General features: G+C 35.6%; 4 protein-coding genes across 7 annotated transcripts; all 4 read right to left on the bottom strand.

Annotated features, from left to right (window-relative positions):
• Window positions 1-137: 137 nt before the first annotated feature.
• Window positions 138-7031, bottom strand: LOC104246708 (protein FATTY ACID EXPORT 2, chloroplastic-like). 2 transcript variants are annotated; one of them, XM_070162366.1, is made up of 4 exons: window positions 6739-6997; window positions 4137-4205; window positions 3503-3609; window positions 138-1222 (listed from the first exon to the last, which is right to left on the bottom strand). In XM_070162366.1, exon 4 carries the CDS (start codon window positions 1116-1118, stop codon window positions 360-362), a length of 759 nt encoding a protein of 252 aa, XP_070018467.1. In that variant the 5' UTR covers window positions 1119-1222; window positions 3503-3609; window positions 4137-4205; window positions 6739-6997; the 3' UTR covers window positions 138-359. The 2 variants fall into 2 exon arrangements, with proteins under 2 accessions (XP_070018467.1, XP_070018468.1); XM_070162367.1 differs by lacking the exon at window positions 3503-3609 and having other exon boundaries at window positions 6739-7031.
• A 2067-nt stretch (window positions 7032-9098) lies between these two features.
• LOC104246710 (pentatricopeptide repeat-containing protein At1g07740, mitochondrial-like) lies at window positions 9099-9976 on the bottom strand. The gene is made up of 2 exons (XM_070162100.1): window positions 9473-9976; window positions 9099-9386 (listed from the first exon to the last, which is right to left on the bottom strand). Exons 1-2 carry the CDS (start codon window positions 9974-9976, stop codon window positions 9099-9101), a joined length of 792 nt encoding a protein of 263 aa, XP_070018201.1.
• Window positions 9977-12312: 2336 nt separating this feature from the next.
• LOC104246709 (DNA repair protein RAD51 homolog 4-like) lies at window positions 12313-15199 on the bottom strand. Of its 2 annotated transcripts, XM_070162888.1 has the most exons (6): window positions 15153-15199; window positions 14697-14807; window positions 14500-14581; window positions 13692-13762; window positions 12896-13014; window positions 12313-12717 (listed from the first exon to the last, which is right to left on the bottom strand). In XM_070162888.1, exons 2-6 carry the CDS (start codon window positions 14781-14783, stop codon window positions 12669-12671), a joined length of 408 nt encoding a protein of 135 aa, XP_070018989.1. In that variant the 5' UTR covers window positions 14784-14807; window positions 15153-15199; the 3' UTR covers window positions 12313-12668. The 2 variants fall into 2 exon arrangements, 1 of the variants encoding a protein (XP_070018989.1); XR_011403838.1 differs by lacking the exons at window positions 13692-13762; window positions 15153-15199 and having other exon boundaries at window positions 14697-14806.
• Window positions 15200-16603: 1404 nt separating this feature from the next.
• On the bottom strand, window positions 16604-24254 carry LOC104245904 (protein FATTY ACID EXPORT 2, chloroplastic). Of its 2 annotated transcripts, XM_070162324.1 has the most exons (4): window positions 24008-24254; window positions 20605-20673; window positions 19971-20077; window positions 16604-17688 (listed from the first exon to the last, which is right to left on the bottom strand). In XM_070162324.1, the coding sequence occupies exon 4, from the start codon at window positions 17582-17584 to the stop codon at window positions 16826-16828; it is 759 nt and encodes a 252-aa protein (XP_070018425.1). In that variant the 5' UTR covers window positions 17585-17688; window positions 19971-20077; window positions 20605-20673; window positions 24008-24254; the 3' UTR covers window positions 16604-16825. The 2 variants fall into 2 exon arrangements, with proteins under 2 accessions (XP_070018425.1, XP_070018426.1); XM_070162325.1 differs by lacking the exon at window positions 19971-20077.
• Between the last annotated feature and the right edge of the window lie 1722 nt (window positions 24255-25976).

Below are 25976 nucleotides of genomic sequence, written 5' to 3'. Positions count from 1 at the left end.
ATTTCCTCAACAATGTGCACATCTTGTACACATCCAGATTATTGTTAGAGATACTGTTGGATCCTCCAAGACCAATGAGCCTTAACCATTGAATCTGGTCGAGATATTTTCGGAAAATCACATAAAAACAGGAATAATAAAGGAAAACTTCTCCAGAACAGAACGAATAGACGACAGAAACAGAGGGCTAATAAAGTAAGCCTTCATACATCATTAGAGTCCAGCAGAGAGTTATAGGAGCCAGACAGCTTAGGAAATTTTGCAAAATCCAAAATTCAAACAGATAGGAAAACTATAATCAACAGTAGAGAGTAGACACTAATGATTGTCCATGTTGATCAGTAGCTTAGTTTAGGGATCTAATGTGCAGTGCGCAATATTCCATGCAGATAACCACCAGTCATAACAAGAGACACAAAGGAGACAACACCAGCTGGAAAAACCTTCTTTGACTTCAGAAACCGAGATCCCATTACTCCCAGAAGTGCAGCCGAGAGGACGAAACCCATTGATGATGCCAAAACAGGTTGTGTTGGAAGCATAGCATAAACAGAGTACAAAAGGGAGGCAGAAACTCCACCTGCAATTAGGGACTTCGTGCTGCCACTTTTCAGATAACCCATAAAACCACCAGCTCCAACCAAGAAAGCATAGCCCAATGTCAATTTTTGGGACATAGAAAGGGCCATTTTCTTTTTATTGCTATGATCCTTGCCTTCATCTGACTCCCCCTCGTTGCCACCATCATTATTATTATTATTATTGCCACCATTATCTCCCCCACCACCACCACCGCCATTTGCACTCCCAGAATCATCTCCACCACCACCACCTGTCTCTGGCAGAATATCAATTCCTGGCCCTGCTGAATCAACAGTGAAGGTGGTTGGCATTGTAGAATCAGAGACAACACTGGCTTTGACTCCCCAGTAGGAAGGCTTTGATCGAGTGGACAAGTTTGGGTACACCGTGCAAGGGGTATTCAATGGATGTAGAGATGAACGAAGTGACCTCAATGGCTGACTATGAGCAAAGAAATGCTGCCTTTGACTCCAAGCTTGGACGCGAAAGTGAGGCAGCACTATGGAGGATTGAGCAATGGCCAAAAATTCTACCATGATGTATATGCTGAATTATGAGAAAGTTATTTACGGGATGTTTTGTTTTCTGTAGCTTGTGTATTATCAGCAACTTCCACAAAAATCAGTCTTCCATCAACAATCTGCAACCGGTAGATCATTTCAATGACAGAACAGAAAAACGGAAAGCAGCAAGACTCTTCAGTCAGCCAACATTCGATATTTCACCAGGAGGTAAAAATGAAACAAAATTAAATACACTTTATAATGCTGGAAAACAAATTCCCTTGGGGAAGTAAAGGAGCTTTCTGCAAAGACATAATGCTACTTAAATTCCCCCTGATTGTTGAGGATTTCTTAATTTTAGCAGATCAGAATCTTTTCCATGGTCCTTACAGTTGACTGACTTTCTTTTTTTTCGCGACAATCTCACAAAGCCAAGATTTGGAGCAACAAAAAACAATCAAAACAGTCTCTCTTTCTCTCTCAAAAAAGCCATCTACTTTAAATTTCTGAAATAATCCATAAAATCAAGACTCTGCACATAAGTAAATCAAGCATAATTGCTGCAAACAATTAACCAACCACCACAATCTCAAATTAGCTTTCAAGCCAAAGCTTGGTGCATTATTGACATCTCCAGTCAACGGAAAACACTTCATGCATTTTTTTTTATGAAGTAAGCAGGATATCATTAAAAGCATCAAGAAGATGCAAAAAGATTACAAAACAAAGTTTGTTAGCTCATTTACAGTTGAAGTGCTACAAAACTAGAGAGCCGACAAAGTCCAAAAATACATCAAAAGTAGATATGCAAACAAACCACAGAGCTACGCCAAAAGTAAACATGTGCACAAATAATTTTCAAGACCAACACCAATTTTTTCCTAACATATTCATATCATTGATATAGGATGTCTACTGCTCTCAGCAATTGTGCTTTCACTCATCTCTATTTCTGTCTACTGGGTACTTTCCCGTGTTTTATAAAAAATTATAACATTCTTTTTGATTTGTGTACACAAAGTTTAGGTATTACCCTTTTGAACAACTTAATGTTCTCAACTGTCATTTTGCACTAAAAACACACACAAAAAGAAAGTTCAGCTGCAGAGGGGTAATAGAAGCATAGATGCGGCAATGAGGTGCCAATATTAGATAAGAAGTCAAGAAAGGTAGAGACCACATGGGGTGACTGGTGGCAGTGGCTTAATAGAGGGGAAACAGACCGTTCGTCATCTTGGCGAGCAGCAGGATTGGAGTTTGATATCATAATTTTGTTCTTCAGCTGACAAGTTATGCAAAATATGAGTATACTTTTCCTTTTTCCTTTTCTTGTTTTGTTTGTTACCTGCTGAAAAGTTCTCATCTCCAAAATAATAACTCATCATTTTGCAGTCCTTATTTTCCTTAAAATGATAACTTCTATAACCTCTTTAGTCTTTACTACAACTTCCCAGTTTCTTATCAATAACTCAACGACTGTCACTACTTAAAGCAATGAAACATCTGCGACCAGTGAACTTCAAGAGATTTTGCTCTACCATATTGCTTGCAAAACCAGAAGGAACACTTGCAACAACAAGAGACTTCCTACTATTCATTTCCACTAAAGAGTTTATGAGACAACTAATTCAACAAAGGTATATTATATATCCATAAAACAATTAAATAAAATAAACACCAAAAACAACAGCAACAATAGTCGAACATAATGAGATACAGTTCCTAGACCAAACACCGTTTCTCCATAGATTTTCTAGAACCTAGACCCCTTCCAAGTGAAAGTTAGATTTCTTTAGATGGTTATATTGTTCGCATGTTTCGTTATAAGCCTATTAATGCCCCCAACTTACATTTTCCACCCTTTATCATTAGTTTCATTCAAGCAATGATTATCCTGTCTCCAACTGAAAGCATTTGCAGGACCAAGTCCTTTAGACCAACAAATGCAACAATTTGTATTGGTCGATGATAGCAAAAGTTCACAAAGTCAAACATCACGCTAAATTGTTTAAGATGCTTGGAAAAATCTTTCGCTTATAGTTTTGCTGTGAAGTGCTGGAAATAGACATCTGCCTTCTTTAATCTATGATTGATAAATAGTTTTCTAAGCGAAAGACAGACTAAGAATTGTAAATAATAGAGGAACACCTTGTTTTTAAAGTGGGACACCACTATAACAACTATGTGTTTCCTATCTAACAATGGATAGATTTAATTAAAAAAAAATAATATTTAAGAAAAACCTAAAAATTTGAATCGGAAGTAGCGGGTGTGCTTGCACTCATTGCTAAAGGCTACATCCACAACTGATGAAAGGCAATATCATTAAGCATGCTTCATAAAATATACACAAAACACACCATCAACAAACACACAGAAGCAAGTGTACACATCTACCAACAAAGCTAAGGAATTACCCTTCCGTTAATGGAATTCAATGCATTCCGAGCATCTACTTCTGACTCAAAGGTAACAAATCCAAAACCTTTAGGCCTTTGCGTTCTTGGGTCTTCAACAAGCCTCGCTGCTCGCCCAAATTAACAAATCCATATAAATCAATCAATCAAATCAACTACACCTCAACCCCAGATTAATTATAGACCTATTTAACAAATCCGCCACAAAGTACAAATTCCATATTTATAAATAGTTATAGGGCAATCAAGTTTAGTAGATAAAGGGCGTTTGGTATAAGGGAAAATGGAAAACAGTTCAATCAAAAGGAGGAAAATGACTTCCCTCACTTATGGGCGGAAGTCATTTTTCCACCAACTATCTTCAACTAGCACTAGACTTCATTAATAATCTCTAGTACTCAAAAGTTTCATCAGAACACTCTCCAATTTGCTGATATTATTTATTAATTTTTAATATTATACTCTATAATTTGAAAAATATTTTCCATGACATAAATTTCCTTGGGAAAGGACTTATGTCATACTTTAACACACCCTAAATTTCACACTTACTTATTTTGAGGATAAATTAGATTACATTTCAGACGAAAAAATAATGATTGCAGAATATAGAAATGAGGAAAGGTGAAGTAACCTTCTGTAACAACGCCAAAAGGTGAAAAGAGCTTCTTCAATCTTTCATTCGTAGTGTAAAACGATAATCCTGTTTAAAAGAACAAAAATCGAATGCGTCAGTGTTAGGGTTTTAATAAGGACAACAACACACAAATAAATCATGATTAATAAGAACAGATAAAATAAAATAAATATTTGTGTTTTTGTGTGTGTGTGTGAAATATCGAGAGAGAGAGAGAGTACTGCTGACGAATAGCTGCAACCCTTTTGCCATTTGAGTTCTGAGAGCAGCGTTGTATCATCAAGTCAAAGAGGAGAAATTTTATTTTGAGTGAGACTCAACCAACAAAACTTGTATGAGGCACCTCTACCTATTTGACAAGTGGAAATATGGGTCCCACATGTTTCCATCCCCTAGCTCAATTCCCTCTCTCATATTTTTACCAACTTTACGAGATGACAAAATGAAAAAGCAGTAAACTTTTCTCCTCTATCTTCTGCTCCTTTTCTAAAAGGAAGGGAACATGTGGATTTTTAGGGTCGTTTGTTCGTGGATGCTTGTCCAAATTCAAGAGTCTAAAAAGAAGAATGACTGGATTTTTCTCTATATTTTAAAATAGAAAAATGATGGGCAAAATATTTTTGTGGGAGAATCATTGATTTTTTGAGATATCTATGCTTTCTAGTTCCTAATTTGTAATTGTCGGATCAATAGTTTGGCTAAAGCTTATTAATCTGACATCTCACTGGTGTGCAGTGATGTAAACTCAACTTCACATTTATAGAATTGCTTGGGGTAAGCATTAAGCAAGACAATAATAGAATTGCTTAAAATTCCAGTATAGCCAAAATGCACCTTCATTTCTTCCAATAGAATTGGAGTTTGAAGCAAGTAATGGTTAAACTATTGTAAGCTTGTTTAAACCATAAGTAAGCCTATATATTGGAGAAAATAGGGACAATCTCAGTGTATATCGGGCCGCCCCTGGCAATAATTGAAAATTGTGGATTCTTGGTGGCATATGCTAAATTTGAATCGTTGTTCGAGTTGAAAGTGTTAATTAAAATATTTGATGGTTGGATTCTGCGAGACTGCGTTGGAGCAGGGGTGGGCATCGGTCGGTTGGGTTCAGTTTTGAATATTATCGGTTTTGCCTATCGGTTTTCGGTTTACAAATATCATAACCCGATAACCAAACCGATAAGATATTGGTTATCGGTTATCGGTTAATCGGTTATTGATCATTATCGGTTCGGTTATCGGTTTACCCGATAAGGTAAAACTAAAATTAAGAGTGTTGAACGCTGAATATTACCTAATATTAAGAGTGTTGAACGCTAGTATTTGTACAAAGTAATATTTGTACAAAGTTTGGAAGCTGCTATATATGACACTTCAAGGTAAGGACCAAGGAGCGGGTGGGGATTTCAATCCAACAAAAGAAATTCTCAATATACCATTTTCAGTATAAAACTAAAAGCTAAACTACAGCTGAGTAACAATTTTAAAGGTTCCAAAATGAGATTTAAACTTCTATTCAATATCAAGAATTCAAGATCTTGTGGCAGAACTACAAGCATTTGAAGACTGTCACAAAGCTGCACATAGAACAACAATTCAAAGCTGCACATAGAAAAATTAAACACATATTGACAACACCCATAATCATATACTCATAATTCTAAAGGAAAAAGCAAAAAAGATTAAATTTTTGCCTCAAACTAAACATACCCAATGGCCAGTACCTCAATTGCCCACATACAAAGTGCAAACAGCTCAAAATTCCAATCTAACAAAAATAGGAGATAAAAAGATCCCAACTTTCACAATCCAAAAACAGATGGTACACATAGTAATGTCCAAACTCCAAAGTAATAGTTCAAACACATTAATAACAATACAAAGTAGTAGCAACCTTAAGATTAACAAGTTCAAAGTCCAAACATAATACTAATAGTTCAAATTCAAGTAAACAACACAACAACTACTCAATCCTTATAGGCTTCACCAAATTGCGCTCCAAACAACGCTCAACATGCCTCATTTTAAAATCTTAAAATGAAACACATATAACTACACATAAAAAAGGAAAATATGATAACAGAAGGTTTGCTTTCATTACTACAAAGAATTGAACTGCCTCATGCTTCTCTTAGTTTCAATAGAGATAAAGAAACATCATTTCACATATAGTACATGTCACTAATTCTGCGTCAGATGGTAACTAAAGAAGACTTCGCCATATGCTTTTATGGCTTTAATCAAACTGGAAATCTGGAATCATTTTAAAAAGATGTAAATTTAATTTATTTGTTAAAGAATAACATGAGCTGTAAGTCCCAAAATAAGATTTCGCAGTAATTCCATAGCTTTCAGCCATCTAACTCCTATAAGTGATGGTTAAGCAAAAAATTCAAAAAGTACTTCAAATGAAGAGATGTAAGGACTGTGATAAACAATCAACGAAGATAAATTCAAACAATCAGTGTAGTATAAATTCAAGAAACCAAACATTTTAGGGAAACCATTTTTCGAGCTTCATAAAAAGGAAAATATGCAAAAATTGATTTCTAAGATACCAAACTAAGACGAATTCAGAAATGGGATATGAAACACTGACCTTAGTGCAATGCTCTGCCGGAAAAAGATATAGAAAACTGAGTCTTGACGGGCTCAGTCGTGGGGGCGTGACCGCGTGAGTCGTGAGGCGGAGAACTGGTGAGGGCTTGACTGCTTGAGCCGTGTGGCCGGTGGCGGACTGGCAGAGAACTGGTGAGGTCTGACTTCTGAGGGTGAGGACTGAGGGTGAGGAACTGAGTGAGTGAGGCGGACAGCGGACTGGCGTCTGGCGACTGGCGGAGAAAGCAAAATTAGTATATGAAAATGAAACCCTACTATTACTAGTATATACTTAAGCCTAAACTAGTAAATTAGTAAAGCTTTATTGGGTTATCGCTTTACCCAATAAGGGAATTGCTAAATCGACCCCGAACCGATAACCCAATAAAAAAAATACTGGTTATCAAACCGTTAACCCAATAACCCAATATCGATAATCCAATAAATAATTAACGGTTCGAATTATCAATTTTACCCGATATATGCCCAAGCCTGCGTTGGAGAAGTAAGGAACGAAATGCATTTAACTCAAAATTAAAGAGATGATGAAGTTTAGTAAAAGTTGAAAGAAGAAAACGGATTGAATATCACTACTGAGAGAAACATGAGTATAAGTAGGTTAAAAAAAGTAGGGTAGGACCTACTCTTAAGTAAAATAGGGTAAAAAAAATAGAAATGAGATGGTGAAACGGGGAGAAGTTTTATTGTGTGCCTCACACAACTGACATTAGTTGTGTGAGGCTCCTTTTTATCTCATAAATTAGTGGACTTCAATCTTACGCTTCTGAATCCACAAAAATTTGGGTCCACAAAACCGTGAAACAAAAAAGATACTTCATACAACTAGTGTCAGTTGTATGAGATATAAAATAAAATTTTTCGTGAAATGGGAAACACGTAAGTGTCAGAGAGATAAAAAGAGGGAGCTGACATGTGGGACCCATATTTCCACTTGTTAAATAGGCAGAGGTGCCTCATACAAGTTTTGTTGGTTGAGTCTCAATCAAAATAAAATTTCTCGTCAAAGAGATACTGTATTTGTCGAAACTGCAGGTCGGTCACTATTTTAATTGAAATTGCATGTTGGTCCTTTCTTTTCTCATTAATTATTATATGTCCCCGTTTCAGCGTTTTTTCTTCTTCTGCTCTTTCTTTTTTTCTTTTCTTTTTTCACCTTTTTCTTTTCTTTTAATTTTAATGCGATACGAAATCAGTGCTAATAAGGGGAGACATTCTCCAACTTGCTTTCATAAAAATTCCATGTCGCAAAGTTATGGCCGCCGACAAGCTTTATTGGCAGATGCGATACATGATTAAACTGAACAATAACATTAGAATTGCTGCTAGTAGAGTCAATATTTATAACATTATGGGCCATTTTAAGTGTGAGCCTCTGTGGCAGTTAGAGGATCAGAAAAAAAAAATCGTGAGAGTCAAGAAGATCGCTCCGATACAATATAATGGAGAAGTTTTATTGTGTGCCTCACACAACTGATATTAGTTGTGTGAGGCACTTTTTTGTCTCACAAATTTGTGGACCCCGATCTTACATTTCTTGGTCCACAAAACTCTGAGACAAAAAAGATGCCTCATACAACTAGTGTTAGTTGTATGAGACACAAAATAATATTTTCACATATAATGAATGAGCAAGATGAAACAAAAAAAATAATTTTGTTAAATAATAATGAGCTGATTATATACACAAACAAGTTACAGAGGCTTACTTAACAGACCAGAAAGCAATAAAAAACTAACTCCTTAAATGATGGGAACAAAATAATAACCTATGCAATAAAACAAAGTAGATATACAAATTTTACAAAGCAGTAACAGTAACTCCTAATATGTCAGGCGTTAATTATTAAATAGCCTTTCGAGTGGCAAGCAGGACGACGAAGAGGCCCTTTACTCCCGCTTTGAAATAGTAGGAACTATTACAGTATTTCTTTTGGGGGTAAAAATATATGATATTCTTTTCTACTACTCCATCTTAACAAGGGTGAAATTACATACTCCTTTTTATAAGAGCCAACAATTATTATTGAGGTTAGCCGGACACCAAATGCTCCAATCAAGCATGCCCGGCTCCACAAACCAAGTAAACAATCATGCCACTAGAACTGACTACAAGCAAGCAAGGGGAAGAGAATTACTGTATAATTAGTAGGGTCGCCCAATAGCTCTTTTCAAATGGACATTTAAGATAGCATCAAGACGAGCACAAAACAAATATGGTCGCGATCTATTTTAGAGATTTTCCTAAGTAATAGCATACAAGTCCAATAGTTAAAATACAAGCTCATCAACGAGCCTATATACAATAATACTATTGCTGCAAGCATCCTTGACAATGGCTTCTCATGACTCAAAGTCAAACCGTTTCTTCCTTTTCTCCATTTCCTCCAAAACAAAGCAAGCATCTTCAACCTTCCCTTTATCAAGCAGGCCAAGAATCATACACCTTACTGTTTCTACACGCGAAAAATGCCCGCTAATCAACATTGCATTCAAAACCTTCAAACCTTCCTCAAATTCTCCTGTTTTACAAAAACCATCAACCACCATTCTATATGTAGCTGCATTAGGATTGTAACCTGCAATTTGCATATCAACTAACATCCTATACGCTTCAGCAGTTTTACCTTCCTTACAGAAATAATTGATTAACATATATAGATCACAACGTCGGGCTTAATGTGCCTCTTTTTCATCTCCACGAGTAAACTATTTACCTCACCAAAGTCGCCTCGTTTTAAAAGATCAGTCATCAAAACACCATAATTGACTATTTTCAGCTTACATCCTTGGTATTCCATATCAAACATTAACTTCTTGGCTTCTTTATACTTACCCAAAGAACTCAAACCTTCCATCAACAAAGCATAAGAAACTGCATTTGGCTTCTTTCCCTTTCTAACCATATCCTGAGACAAACTTTTAGCACCTTCAACATCCCCCTTCTTACACAAAAATCCAATTTGATAATTGTAAGTTACCACAGTCGGCTCAACTTCTCTTTCAAGAATTTCATCAAACACTCTGCGCGCCATTTCCCAATCACCCTTTTCCAGCCACATCTTAATAATAATGTTATACGAAACAGCATTCAACCAAATACCCATTTTCGAAAAATTCCTTAACATCTCATTTGCATCATCAAAACGCCCATTTTCAACAAGCACATTTAAAAGTGCATTAAAAGACTGTACACTACGCATACAATTAAATGACCCCATGTTGTGAAAAAGCTCAATAGCTTTATCAACCAACTGGGCTTTCCCTTAATGCTGAACTAATCCAATAAAAACCTTTTCTTGACATCGAATATAATATGTTTTTAAATATCCAAGAAGGATTTCAACACCTTTAAAGTCTCGAGACTTAGCGAGCTTATAAATAAGACAAGAATAAGTAGGGTAGTCATGTTTGAAGCCGGTTTGCCGGTAATCATGGAACAGTGAAATAGCTTCATCAGGATCTTGGATTTGTTTGAGGTCAGCAAGTAGTGGTATTGGCTTTCGAAAGAGGTTTTTTGTAGGCTTATGAGGCCTTTCAGGTGAGGATTTTGAGGTGGGTTTATGAGAACGATGATGACTGTGGTATGGTTGGGATTGGAAAATTGAGGTTCTGAATTGTGTAAGGTTGTTAATTTTGAGTTTTGAGGGAGTTGTGCTAGCTTGTTTGATTCTTTAATTGATCATGGAGTGTAGGAGGTTGAAGTCAGATTATAGTTTCAAGTGTTAGATGAAAGATCTGTGGAGGGAAAATGGGTTGCTTAAACTTGGAAGCACATTTGAAAGCTTATGCACTCGAGATTGGATGGGTACCGATTTTGGTGAGATTTTTGATTTGGGCCAAACAGATGCTTCAGAAGCTGGAAATTGGGCCTAGTTTATAGATGTGTTTGGGTGAAATTCAAAAATAGCCAGATTTAATGGGAGAAATTAAAAAATAGTCAGATTTACAACTGGTCGTTCAAAAATAGCTCAGTTTTAAAAGTAATTGAAATTTATCCACTTTTCATGTAAAGATAAATCTGAGCGAAAACACTATTCAAACTCGGAATACGCCAGTATATTATGCTGGAGTTCCACCATAAGTATACTTGAACTCCAGCATATTATACTGGAGTTCCATGATAAGTATGCTGGAACTCCAGCATAATATGATGGAGTTCCAGCATAAATACACTAGAACTCCAGCATAATATACTGGAGTTTGGAGCACCGGAGCTCCAGTCTCCAGTATATTATACTGGATCCAGCAAAGTATACCGGTACAACATAATATGCTGGAGTTCATACACAGGTGCACCGAACTCTAGTATATTATGCTGGACCGATCTCTGTTGCAGCAAAATAGTGACTATTTTTCATTGACTTGGTAAACGCTGGCTATTTTTGAATGACCAGTCCGAAAACTGGCTATACCGTGCTATTTTTACGGATTTAATTGGAAAATAGCAACAATTTCAAAGTAATCGATATTTAGCCACTTTTCATGTAAAGATAAATCTGAACGAAAATATTGCTCAAAATATGTAAAATATTCCAGCATAATATACTGGAGTTCCAGCATAATATACTGGTCCAGCATAATATGTTGGAAGTTCATACACAAGTGCTCCAATCTCCAGTATATTATGCTTGAACTTTCCGTGTGTTAGAGTTCTAGCATAATATGCTAGAAGTTCATACACAGGTGCACCTATCTCCAGTATATTATGCTAGAACTTTTCGTGTTACAGCAAAATAATGACTATTTTTCAATGACTTTGCAAACACTGACTATTTTTCAATAGAGCCCGCTTAGTTAGCGGAGGTCTTGAGTTCGTCTCAACAAGAGCATTTTATTTTTCTATATTTCTATATTTTGCCTTGGTTATATTCGTTGCGCAAACAAATACAGTCGATACAGGTTGTATCCTTCGTTTACATTCTTGTATACAATCGATTTAAGTTGTATTATTTGTATACACCCTTGTATTTCATCTTGGTTACAGTTGATGCATGTTGTATTTGTTGCGCGAACGAATACAATTGCACAAAAGTATACAGTTGATACAAGTTGTATGCGTTGTGCGAACGAATACAGTTAACACAAGCTATATTCGTTGCGCGTTTGAATACAAGTAATACAAGCCGATAACGATTGACCAATAGCTATGAATGGTAATTAGGTAAACTGTAATTATTAGCCTCTAAACTATAATGCTTTATGAAAATTCATCTTACATTTATCTGTTAAACTTAATTTATACTACTAAGATGAGACGATAAAGATCTTAGATAACATGCTAAATCATAACTTTATGATCCGTATAGGATTTCACGAGAGGAACTTAGATGTTTATATGACAAATTCTTTGCATTTTCATCTGCTTTTGATATTAAAAGTAATTCAACGTTATTTACATATTACACCAAAGAAAGATGACGTCCATTAAAACCCTTTTAAACGGATGAGTGTTCTGAAAAGGATACTGAAACCAGATATATAAATCAATAGTTGAAAAAACTTATACTCATACATTTCACTTGCAAACAGTTAGGCAGAGAAAGTTGGTCATAAAGCTAATCAGGTCTTAATTTTGTACATGTATACTGCTCTTGCTGAGATAGTTTCGCAAGCATCAGCTCGCAATTTTGATAAACAAAGTAATTTTCTCCTCTATATTCAGTATATATTTTCTGTCAAAATGCCAAAGTAATATTAATTTCATCTCAGTCCAAATGAGAGAGACCACAAAATACGAACCACAATCCATTTCATATAAAAGTAAAAACATGTAGTAGTCTCGTAGCTTCATCTCCATCTCACAAGGTCAACATATATTTCTTTTTTTCCAACAAAAATATTCATTTTCCTCGACAATTCGACAGCATCAAGTTGATACCTTGATAAACTAAAAGCCAAGATTCTCTGGCATTATAAAGCATGATCATTGTACCTCGAACTCAATTCTATCTCCTGTAGCCTGGATGAAATATCCACTATTAGAAATAAATCTTCATACACAGTGATGGTGTTTCGTTATATCCAGATCAAACATTGATGTTGCAAAGTCAGGTGTTTAGGTTGATTAGTCTGATGAAGTTCAATAAGTTGCTGAGAACCAAGTTTGAACAATAGAGTTATTCTTGCAAGAAACATACCATGTGTGGGTGTCTAAGTACTGGCATGCTGCTGATGTTCCGAGCTCGGTCTCTGGATAATAGAAGTCTAACATGCGGAATGCCCCTCTAACTCTCTCCAAGTGCTGGCTTGGAAGTACCTTTCTCACCGGCCACCATGTGATTGGTGACCGAGCACAGAAGGATAAATATTATAATGTGGTCCACAAATAGGATATCTAGCAAACTAAATGCCTATAGTGAAAGTAGTACGAAAATACTCCATTACTTATGGAGAAAAGTTCGGGTGGACGATATGGGGTTATATGAATTTAATTACTCCCTCCATTTCAAAAAGATTATCTTAGTTTGACTTGACACAAACTTTAATAAAGAAGGGAAAACTTTTGAGATATGTGGTCTTAAAGAAGTCATATCATCTATGACAGTAAAACTTTTAAAACTTGTGGTCTGAAACCTGTCATAACATTTGTGTGGTTATACATGCTTCTTATTAAGGAAATATTAAAAGGTGTCAATCTTTTTTAAAGAGACTAATAAGGAAATAGTGTCATTCTTTTTGAAACAGAGGAAGTAGAATGAACTTGTTGGCTGTAATTTGAAATCTGTGGATCAATACAAAACCGAAGTTCCTTTTAGAAGATCTAACCCATTAATAGGTTCAAATGGCAAGTATATAACAACTTGACGCGTTCAAGTTTCTGGCTGATGTGCCTAATACACTGATCCAGTTAAACGAAAATCAATTCCATCAGTTGAAAATGAACAACGCTGCAGCAAAGAGAACATGCTAATGCTATGTTACTGCCAAACTTACCAAAATGCAGATATCATGTTCATGTGCTAATAGTTTTAGTAAAAATCCCACTGAAACCATTAAAGCATGTCCTGATTCACGCAAAAACTTTAGTTGTTACTTCGGGAGTCAGTAGTCAAGCAGGTAGTTTTGACATACGGAATTAAACTTAAGTTTTCTACTTCAACAAACAATTCACACATATGAAACAGATTACAGAGGCAAAGCTTCTATACATTTCTCCACTATTTTTGTTCCCTCATTCAACAAAAGTAAATTGACAAATCTGTGGACATGATACCGCAGGGGAAAACCTAATCATCTGCCTATAGACGGAAGAAGAAACTCAGGATAAAATTAAATTTATTTGGAAAAAAATGAAATCCAGAAAAGCAAGATTAATATCAGTGTAGGAATTTGCACGTTTACTACTTTATTCCCATTTAACATCTTTTTCATAAGCAATTGTCTATCATATACCTAGAAACAAGGTTGCACTAGGATAGCAGAAACAACAAATCGGTCAAAAAAATTGTAGGAGAACTCACAAATGTTGCATTATGTCTGAGAGCATATATCAACAACTAAGTTTCAATCCCAAACTAGCTGGAATATAAATACTAGAGGAAAAAAAAAAAACTAAATCTAAACCAATTAGAATTTGTAGTTTCGTCAACCAAGGAACTACATTAAAGAAAACAAAACAAATATTTCTTAAAATAAAGAAACGACAACTTAAATCTCAAATTGCTCAAGTAAATACTAGTAAAAAGGATAACTAAAAATTACTACCATAAAGTTATCATTTCATCTTTTAGTGAAAAATTACCTTGTGCACCACCTCCTCCAAGAATTGGTGTAATGAGTGTTGATATTGAGTCAATGATAATCATCCGTATATGCTGATCTACCTGCATTTCATACCCTCGGAAGTGAGTGCCCTGAGGACTCGTACCCAATCCATGGTAATAGGGAAAAGGAGATGAGATGAGAGTAGAGAAATTTTAGCAGTGTATTTCCAAAAACCTGAGATATGAGATTGTTCTTTAGCTGATGAAGCACTTCAAACAGTGTAAAAATGTCAAACACTGACAAGCATACTATGTTGTTCATTACTTGTTGAAGGGCCTTGTCCACCTACAGAAAGAGTTAAATGTCAGAGAGGGAAGATGGTATTGAAAAGTTGGTTACAGCAACTTGCACAATAAATCTCCAGAGCCGTATTATTCTTGCTGGACAAACGTTAATGTGTACAGTACATCTCCAGTTAGTAGATAGTCAGTTGCATATGTAACTGATTTGGGACAAGAGGAAGCCTAATCTATGCGACCTAATAAGAGAATTGAAAGTCCTATTGGAGTATGAATCTGTAAAAATCAGTCCTTGTTGGTTCACATGTCAGTAATAGAAAGGAAAAAGTAAAATAATCAACTTCTAACTTCAACTTCTTTTGTAAATCAGCAGTGCAAAGAAACTTCTTACAGCATAGTTCTCCTATTTAAATTCATTCAGCACGAATTATGGAACTGTCATAAACTATAATCAGATGGTTCTGTGCAGCTTATAATGTATCAACTACGTGATACCATGATTTGATGACAGAGCTAGAGTTATTATAATGATGAAGGAAATCAACTAGAAAGAATTACAAAAGAGAGAAGAATGTAACGACCCGGCCGGTCGTTTCACGAGTTACCGCTCCATTTCCCCCATTTTTGCTTCTTATTGCCTTGCTCAGCGGTATTATGTGTTATCGGGTTGATTGGCTCGGGTTCGGAAAGGTTTTGGGTGAGGTTTGAGACACTTAGTCTCTTTTGAGTAAGCTTAAGTTGGAAAAGTCAACCGGATGTTGACTTATGTGATAAAGGGCTCGGATGTGAGTTCCGATGGTTCAGATAGCTTCGGGAGGTGATTTGGGACTTAGGAGCGTGATCGGAATGTGTTTTGGAGGTACGGGGCAGATTTAGGCTTGAATTGGCGAAGTTGGAATTTTGGCGTTTTCCGGTTGATATGTGAGATTTTGATATAAGGGTCGGAATGGAATTCTCGACTCTTAGTTACATTAACATCCAGAAATTCCCAATGAATTTGTGTTGATAAGGCATATTCTTTTCGGAGCATTCATTTCATATTTTGAGCTCCCTACAGGCAAGAAGAAAGGAATAAGAATTTTTGACATCTCCAGCAACTCTTTCGGGCTGAATCTTGTTCCAATATCGAGGAATTCCTTCCAAATTGTCTACAGTCTCACCAAGAGCCATGGACGTGCCAATGCTATTCTATTGTGATTACAACGCCAAGGACCAAAAGACCAAACTTTTGAAGCAGCAAGTGTTATGGGAACAAGGGGCACATCAAATTACATTGTTTATGACACATGCATGTTAAGATTGACCTCTGCAGCCCCACCCCTTAGACCATAAATAACTTATTCGCATTCAGTATTCTACCCAACCAATGGAGTCTTTTATGCATGCATTTATTATATAATCAACGATCAAGCAATATGTATTTTCTGTACTAATTCTTAAGGTTAAATTGTTTGATTTGATGCATATAAGTCTCCGTTGCTAGGGTGATCACTTTTACCCCATTCTTGTGTTCAACTCGATTACAATGTTTCATCTTTCCCCTATTATTGCCAAAAAATTCTCCTTTCTGATTCGGTTCGAATCACAGAGATAAAAAAGCACTTCCTAAATTGTTCACTGATAAAGTGAAATAACAATTACTAGTTGTTTTTGGTCTCCGATTTCTGGACGTTGAGCAGATATGTCCACAGATTTCAGTGTCCTAATTTCCTCAACAATGTGCACATCTTGTACACATCCAGATTATTGTTAGAGATACTGTTGGATCCTCCAAGACCAATGAGCCTTAACCATTGAATCTGGTCGAGATATTTTCGGAAAATCACATAAAAACAGGAATAATAAAGGAAAACTTCTCCAGAACAGAACGAATAGACGACAGAAACAGAGGGCTAATAAAGTAAGCCTTCATACATCATTAGAGTCCAGCAGAGAGTTATAGGAGCCAGACAGCTTAGGAAATTTTGCAAAATCCAAAATTCAAACAGATAGGAAAACTATAATCAACAGTAGAGAGTAGACACTAATGATTGTCCATGTTGATCAGTAGCTTAGTTTAGGGATCTAATGTGCAGTGCGCAATATTCCATGCAGATAACCACCAGTCATAACAAGAGACACAAAGGAGACAACACCAGCTGGAAAAACCTTCTTTGACTTCAGAAACCGAGATCCCATTACTCCCAGAAGTGCAGCCGAGAGGACGAAACCCATTGATGATGCCAAAACAGGTTGTGTTGGAAGCATAGCATAAACAGAGTACAAAAGGGAGGCAGAAACTCCACCTGCAATTAGGGACTTCGTGCTGCCACTTTTCAGATAACCCATAAAACCACCAGCTCCAACCAAGAAAGCATAGCCCAATGTCAATTTTTGGGACATAGAAAGGGCCATTTTCTTTTTATTGCTATGATCCTTGCCTTCATCTGACTCCCCCTCGTTGCCACCATCATTATTATTATTATTATTGCCACCATTATCTCCCCCACCACCACCACCGCCATTTGCACTCCCAGAATCATCTCCACCACCACCACCTGTCTCTGGCAGAATATCAATTCCTGGCCCTGCTGAATCAACAGTGAAGGTGGTTGGCATTGTAGAATCAGAGACAACACTGGCTTTGACTCCCCAGTAGGAAGGCTTTGATCGAGTGGACAAGTTTGGGTACACCGTGCAAGGGGTATTCAATGGATGTAGAGATGAACGAAGTGACCTCAATGGCTGACTATGAGCAAAGAAATGCTGCCTTTGACTCCAAGCTTGGACGCGAAAGTGAGGCAGCACTATGGAGGATTGAGCAATGGCCAAAAATTCTCCCATGATGTATATGCTGAATTATGAGAAAGTTATTTACGGGATGTTTTGTTTTCTGTAGCTTGTGTATTATCAGCAACTTCCACAAAAATCAGTCTTCCATCAACAATCTGCAACCGGTAGATCATTTCAATGACAGAACAGAAAAACGGAAAGCAGCAAGACTCTTCAGACAGCCAACATTCGATATTTCACCAGGAGGTAAAAATGAAACAAAATTAAATACACTTTATAATGCTGGAAAACAAATTCCCTTGGGGAAGTAAAGGAGCTTTCTGCAAAGACATAATGCTACTTAAATTCCCCCTGATTGGTGAGGATTTCTTAATTTTAGCAGATCAGAATCTTTTCCATGGTCCTTACAGTTGACTGACTTTCTTTTTTTTCGCGACAATCTCACAAAGCCAAGATTTGGAGCAACAAAAAACAATCAAAACAGTCTCTCTCTTTCTCTCTCAAAAAAGCCATCTACTTTAAATTTCTGAAATAATCCATAAAATCAAGACTCTGCACATAAGTAAATCAAGCATAATTGCTGCAAACAATTAACCAACCACCACAATCTCAAATTAGCTTTCAAGCCAAAGCTTGGTGCATTATTGACATCTCCAGTCAACGGAAAACACTTCATGCATTTTTTTTTTATGAAGTAAGCAGGATATCATTAAAAGCATCAAGAAGATGCAAAAAGATTACAAAACAAAGTTTGTTAGCTCATTTACAGTTGAAGTGCTACAAAACTAGAGAGCCGACAAAGTCCAAAAATACATCAAAAGTAGATATGCAAACAAACCACAGAGCTACGCCAAAAGTAAACATGTGCACAAATAATTTTCAAGACCAACACCAATTTTTTCCTAACATATTCGTATCATTGATATAGGATGTCTACTGCTCTCAGCAATTGTGCTTTCACTCATCTCTATTTCTGTCTACTGGGTACTTTCCCGTGTTTTATAAAAAATTATAACATTCTTTTTGATTTGTGTACACAAAGTTTGGGTATTACCCTTTTGAACAACTTAATGTTCTCAACTGTCATTTTGCACTAAAAACACACACAAAAAGAAAGTTCAGCTGCAGAGGGGTAATAGAAGCATAGATGCGGCAATGAGGTGCCAATATTAGATGAGAAGTCAAGAAAGGTAGAGACCACAGGGGGTGACTGGTGGCAGTGGCTTAATAGAGGGGAAACAGACCGTTCGTCATCTTGGCGAGCAGCAGGATTGGAGTTTGATATCATAATTTTGTTCTTCAGCTGACAAGTTATGCAAAATATGAGTATACTTTTCTTTTTTCCTTTTCTTGTTTTGTTTGTTACCTGCTGAAAAGTTCTCATCTCCAAAATAATAACTCATCATTTTGCAGTCCTTATTTTCCTTAAAATGATAACTTCTATAACCTCTTTAGTCTTTACTACAACTTCCCAGTTTCTTATCAATAACTCAACGACTGCCACTACTTAAAGCAATGAAACATCTGCGACCAGTGAACTTCAAGAGATTTTGCTCTACCATATTGCTTGCAAAACCAGAAGGAACACTCGCAACAACAAGAGACTTCCTACTATTCATTTCCACTAAAGAGTTTATGAGACAACTAATTCAACAAAGGTAGATTATATATCCATAAAACAATTAAATAAAATAAACACCAAAAACAACAGCAACAATAGTCGAACATAATGAGATACAGTTCCTAGACCAAACACCGTTTCTCCATAGATTTTCTAGAACCTAGACCCCTTCCAAGTGAAAGTTAGATTTTTTTAGATGGTTATATTGTTCGCATGTTTCGTTATAAGCCTATTAATGCCCCCAACTTACATTTTCCACCCTTTATCATTAGTTTCATTCAAGCAATGATTATCCTGTCTCCAACTGAAAGCATTTGCAGGACCAAGTCCTTTAGACCAACAAATGCAACAATTTGTATTGGTCGATGATAGCAAAAGTTCACAAAGTCAAACATCACGCTAAATTGTTTAAGATGCTTGGAAAAATCTTTCGCTTATAGTTTTGTTGTGAAGTGCTGGAAATAGACATCTGTCTTCTTTAATCTATGATTGATAAATAGTTTTCAAAGCGAAAGACAGACTATGAATTGTCAATAATAGAGGAACACCTAGTTTTTAAAGTGGGACACCACTATAACAACTATGTGTTTCCTATCTAACAATGGACAGATTTAATTAAAAAAAACAATATTTAAGAAAAACCTAAAAATTTGAATGGGAAGTAGCGGGTGTGCTTGCACTCATTGCTGAAGGCTACATCCACAACTGATGATAGGCACCATCATTAAGCATGTTCCATAAAATATACACAAAACACACCATCAACAAACACACAGAAGCAAGTGTACACATCTACCAACAAAGTTGAGGAATTACCCTTCCGTTAATGGAATTCAATGCATTCCGAGCATCTGCTTCTGACTCAAAGGTAACAAATCCAAAACCTTTAGGCCTTTGCGTTCTTGGGTCTTCAACAAGCCTCGCTGCTCGCCCAAATTAACAAATCCATATAAATCAATCAATCAAATCAACTACGCCTCAATCCCATATTAATTATAGACCTATTTAACAAATCAGTCACAAAGTACAAATTCCATATTTATAAATAGCTATAAGGCAATCAAGTATAGTAGATAAATGGCGTATTTGGTATAAGGGAAAATGGAAAACAGTTCAATCAAAAGGAGGAAAATGACTTCCCTCACTTATGGCGGAAGTCATTTTTCCACCAACTATCTTCAACTAGCACTAGACTTCATTAATAATCTCTAGTACTCAAAAGTTTCATCAGAACACTCTCCAATTTGCTGATATTATTTATTAATTTTTAATATTATACTCTATAATTTGAAAAATATTTTCCATGACATAAATTTCCTTGGGAAATGACTCTTGTCATACTTAACACACCCTAAATTTCACACTTCCTTATTTTGAGGATAAATTAAATTACATTTCAGACGAAAAAAATAATGATTCAGAATATAGAAATGAGGAAAGGTGAAGTAACCTTCTGTAACAACGCCAAAAGGTGAAAAGAGCTTCTTCAATCTTTCATTCGTAGTGTAAAACGATAATCCTGTTTAAAAGAACAAAAATCGAATGCGTCAGTGTTAGGGTTTTAATAAGGACAACAACAGACAAATAAATCACGATTAATAAGAACAGATAAAATACAATAAATATTTGTGTTTTTGTGTGTGTGTGTGAAATATCGGGAGAGAGAGAGAGTACTGCTGACGAATAGCTGCAATCCTTTTGCCATATGAGTTCCGAGAGCAGCGCTGTATCATCAAGTCAAAGAGGAGAAATTTTATTTTGAGTGAGATTCAACCAACAAAAATTGTATGAGGCACCTCTACCTATTTGACAAGTGGAAATATGGGTCCCACATGTTTCCATCCCCTTATCTCAATTCCCTTTCTCATATTTTTACCAACTTTACGAGATGACAAAATGAAAAAGCAGTCAACTTTTCTCCTCTATCTTCTACTCCTTTTCTAAAAGGAAGGGAACATGTGGATTTTTAGGGTCGTTTGTTCGTGTATGCTTGTCCAAATTCAAGAGTCTAAAAAGAAGAATGACTGGATTTTTCTCTGTGTATTTTAAAATAGAAAAATGATGGGCAAAATATTTTTGCGGGAGAATCATTGATTTTTTGAGATATCTATGCTTTTTAGTTCCTAATTTGTACTTGTCGGATCAATAGTTTGGTTGAAGCTTATTAATCTGACATCTCACTGGTGTGCAGTGATGTAAACTCAACTTCACATTTATCATTTTATTTTAATATTGTTGCTTGGATACAACTTGAATATCTTTAGGTTTGAAGACCTTTTCTTTTGTGATGATATGGGATTCTAGGTTTGAATTTTTACGTGTATTTTATTTTCTGCAATAATCAGGGGTGGCCCTTCCATAAAGCAAGTAAATCAACCGCTTTAGGCCCCATATTTGTCGAGGCCCCATTTTATGTTACAGCTAATAGACTATGTATAAGTTTCAAAAAAGGTTTTGTGAAGTGAAAAAGTTTATTTATTTCTTTAACAAATATAGAGAAGAAGGATTTGCAACTGCTATGATTTCTACTAAGGAAATTGCACTTGAAATGAATATCGAACCCGAATTTCGTAAGAAACGTGTGATATATAGGAAGTAACAATTTGATGTGAATGTTGATAAAGAAATCTCAAAATCTTTTGAAGGGTCCTTTAGAGTTGATTACTTTTATACATAATAGATAATGCTATTTTTTCACTTCAAAATAGATTTGAACAATTCAAAGCATATGAAAATATTTTTGGCTTTCTAGTTGGCAATAAAAATTAAAATCACTAGATGTTGGAAATTTGAAAAAATATTGTCTTAATCTTGAATGTTCCTTAAAGCATAATAATCAATTCGATATTGATGGTTTAAATTTATTTTCTAAATTAAGAGTATTAAGGAAAATAGTACAATTAGAAGATTACAGTTTAATTGATACACTTAATCAAATAAAAAGATTTAATTCTTTTTCAAATACCTAAATTTCTTATAGAATAATGTTAATAACTCATGTTACCGTTGCTTCAGCGGAAATGAGTTTTCAAAATTAAAATTGATAAAATCTTACCTAAGAACAACAATGTCACAAGAAAGGTTAAATGGATTAGCTATATTGTCAGTTGAGAAATACTTATTAGGAGTTACTGATTATAAGAAAACCATTAATAACTTTGTATCTAAGAAAAGCTAAAAAAAATAGACTTGAAATAAATAATAAAAAAAATAAAAAGTTAAGGCCCCTCAAAAAGTTTGGCTTTAGGCCACAAAATTCGTCGGGCCGCCCCTGGCAATAATTGAAAATTGTTGGATTCTTGGTGGCATATGCTAAATTTGAATCGTTGTTTGAGTTGAAAGTGTTAATTAAAATATTTGATGATTGGATTCTGCGAGACTGCATTGGAGTAGGGGTGAACGTCGGTTCGGTTCGGTTTTGAATATTATCGGTTTTGCCTATCGGTTATCGGTTATCGGTTAATCAGTTATTGATCATTATCGATTCGGTTATCGGTTTACCCGATAAGGTAAAACTAAAATTAAGAGTGTTGAACGCTGAATATTACCTAAAATTAAGAGTGTTGAACGCTAGTATTTGTACAAAGTAATATTTGTACAAAGTTTGGAAGCTGCTATATATGACACTTCAGGGTAAGGACCAAGGAGCGGGTGGGGATTTCAATCCAACAAAAGAAATTCTCAATATACCATTTTCAGTATAAAACTAAAAGCTAAACTACAGCTGAGTAACAATTTTAAAGGTTCCAAAATGAGATTTAAACTTCTATTCAGTATCAAGAATTCAAGATCTTGTGGCAGAACTACAAGCATTTGAAGGCTGTCACAAAGTTGCACATAGAACAACAATTCAAAGCTGCACATAGAAAAATTAAACACATATTGACAACACCCATAATCATATACTCATAATTCTAAAGGAAAAAGCAAAAAAGATTAAATTTTTGCCTCAAACTAAACATACCCAGTGGCCAGTACCTCAATTGCCCACATACAAAGTGCAAACAGCTCAAAACTCCAATCTAATAAAAATAGGAGATAAAAAGATCCCAACTTTCACAATCCAAAAACAGATGGTACACACAGTAATGTCCAAACTCCAAAGTAATAGTTCAAACACATTAATAACAATACAAAGTAGTAGCAACCTTAAGATTAACAAGTTCAAAGTCCAAACATAATACTAATAGTTCAAATTCAAGTAAACAACACAACAACTACTCAATCCTTATAGGCTTCACCAAATTGCGCTCCAAACAACGCTCAACATGCCTCATTTTAAAATCTTAAAATGAAACACATATAACTACACATAAAAAAGGAAAATATGATAACAGAAGGTTTGCTTTCATTACTACAAAGTATTGAACTGCCTCATGCTTCTCTTAGTTTCAATAGAGATAAAGAAACATCATTTCACATATAGTACATGTCACTAATTCTGCGCCAGATGGTAACTAAAGAAGACTTCGACATATGCTTTTATGGCTTTAATCAAACTGGAAATCTGGAATCATTTTAAAAAGATGTAAATTTAATTTATTTGTTAAAGAATAACATGAGCTGTAAGTCCCAAAATAAGATTTCGCAGTAATTCCATGGCTTTCAGCCATCTAACTCCTATAAGTGATGGTTAAGCAAAAAATTCAAATAGTACTTCAAATGAAGAGATGTAAGGACTGTGATAAACAATCAACTAAGATAAATTCAAACAATCAGTGTAGTATAAATTCAAGAAACCAAACATTTTAGGGAAACCATTTTTCTAGCTTCATAAAAAGGAAAATATGCAAAAATTGATTTCTAAGATACCAAACTAAGACGAATTCAGAAATGGGATATGAAACACTGACCTTAGTGCAATGCTCTGCCGGAAAAAGATATAGAAAACTGAGTCTTGACGGGCTCAGTCGTGGGGGCGTGACCGCGTGAGTCGTGAGGCGGAGAACTGGTGAGGGCTTGACTGCTTGAGCCGTGTGGCCGGTGGCGGACTGGCAGAGAACTGGTGAGGTCTGACTTCTGAGGGTGAGGAACTGAGTGAGTGAGGCGGACAGCGGACTGGCGTCTGGCGACTGGCGACTGGCGGAGAAAGCAAAATTAGTATATGAAAATGAAACCCTACTATTACTAGTATATACTTAAGCCTAAACTAGTAAATTAGTAAAGCTTTATTGGGTTATTGCTTTACCCAATAAGGGAATTGTTAAACCGAGCCCGAACCGATAACCCAATAAAAAAAAAATACTGGTTATCAAACCGTTAACTCAATAACTCAATACCGATAATTCAATAAATAATTAACGGTTCGGATTATCGATTTTACCTGATATATGGCCACGCATGCTTGGAGAAGTAGAGGAACGAAATGCATTTAACTCAAAATTAAAGAGATGATGAAGTTTAGTAAAAGTTGAAAGAAGAAAACGGATTGAATATCACTACTGAGAGAAACATGAGTATAAGTAGGTTAAAAAAAGTAGGGTAGGACCTACTCTTAAGTAAAATGGGGTAAAAAAGATAGAAATGAGATGGTGAAATGGGGAGAAGTTTTATTGTGTGTCTCACACAACTGACATTAGTTGTGTGGGACTCCTTTTTATCTCATAAACTAGTGGACCTCAATCTTATACTTCTGGATCCACAAAAATCTGGGTCCACAAAACCGTGAAACAAAAAAAATACTTCATACAACTAGTGTTAGTTGTATGAGACATAAAATAAAATTTTCCGTGAAATGGAAAACACGTAAGTGTGAGAGAGATAAAAAGAGGGAGCTGACATGTGGGACCCATATTTCCACTTGTCAAATAGGCAGAGGTGCCTCATACAAGTTTTGTTGGTTGAGTCTCAATCAAAATAACTGCAGGTCGGTCACTATTTTAATTGAAATTGCATGTTGGTCCTTTCTTTTCTCATTAATTATTATATGTCCCCGTTTCAGCGTTTTTTCTTCTTCTGCTCTTTCTTTTTTTCTTTTCTTTTTTCACCTTTTTTTTCTTTTAATTTAATGCGATACGAAATCAGTGCTAATAAGGGGAGACATTCTCCAACTTGCTTTCATAAAAATTCCATGTCGCAAATTTATGGCCGCCGATAAGCTTTATTGGCAGATGCGATACATGATTAAACTGAACAATAACATTAGAATTGCTGCTAGTGGAGTCAATATTTATTACATTATGGGTCATTTTAAGTGTGAGCCTCTATGGCAGTTAGAGGATCAGAAAAAAAAAATCGTGTGAGTCAAGGAGATCGCTCTGATACAATATAATGGAGAAGTTTTATTGTGTGCCTCACACAACTGATATTAGTTGTGTGAGACTCTTTTTGTCTCACAAATTTGTGGACCCCGATCTTACATTTCTTGGTCCACAAAACTCTAAGACAAAAAAGATGCATCATACAACTAGTGTCAGTTGTATGAGACACAAAATAATATTTTCCCGTATAATGAATGAGTAAGATGAAACAAAAAATAATAATTTTGTTAAATAATGATGAGTTGATTATATACACAAACAAGTTACAGAGGCCTAGTTAACATACCAGAAAGCAAGAAAAAACTAACTCCTTAAATGATGGGAACAAAATAACAACCTATGCAATAAAACAAAGTAGATACACAAATTTTACAAAGCAGTAACAGTAACTCCTAATATGTTAGGTGTTAATTATTAAATAGTCCTTCGAGTGGCAAGCAGGACGACGAAGATGCCCTTTACTCCCGCTTTAAAATAGTAGGAACTATTACATTATTTCTTTTGGGGGTAAAAACATGTGGTATTCTTTTCTACTACTCTATCTTAACGGCGGTGAAATTAC

Source organism: Nicotiana sylvestris, chromosome 11 (assembly GCF_000393655.2).
Source record: "Nicotiana sylvestris chromosome 11, ASM39365v2, whole genome shotgun sequence".
Classification (NCBI taxonomy): Eukaryota; Viridiplantae; Streptophyta; class Magnoliopsida; order Solanales; family Solanaceae; genus Nicotiana; species Nicotiana sylvestris.
This window is presented reverse-complemented; position numbering and strand designations above follow the sequence as displayed.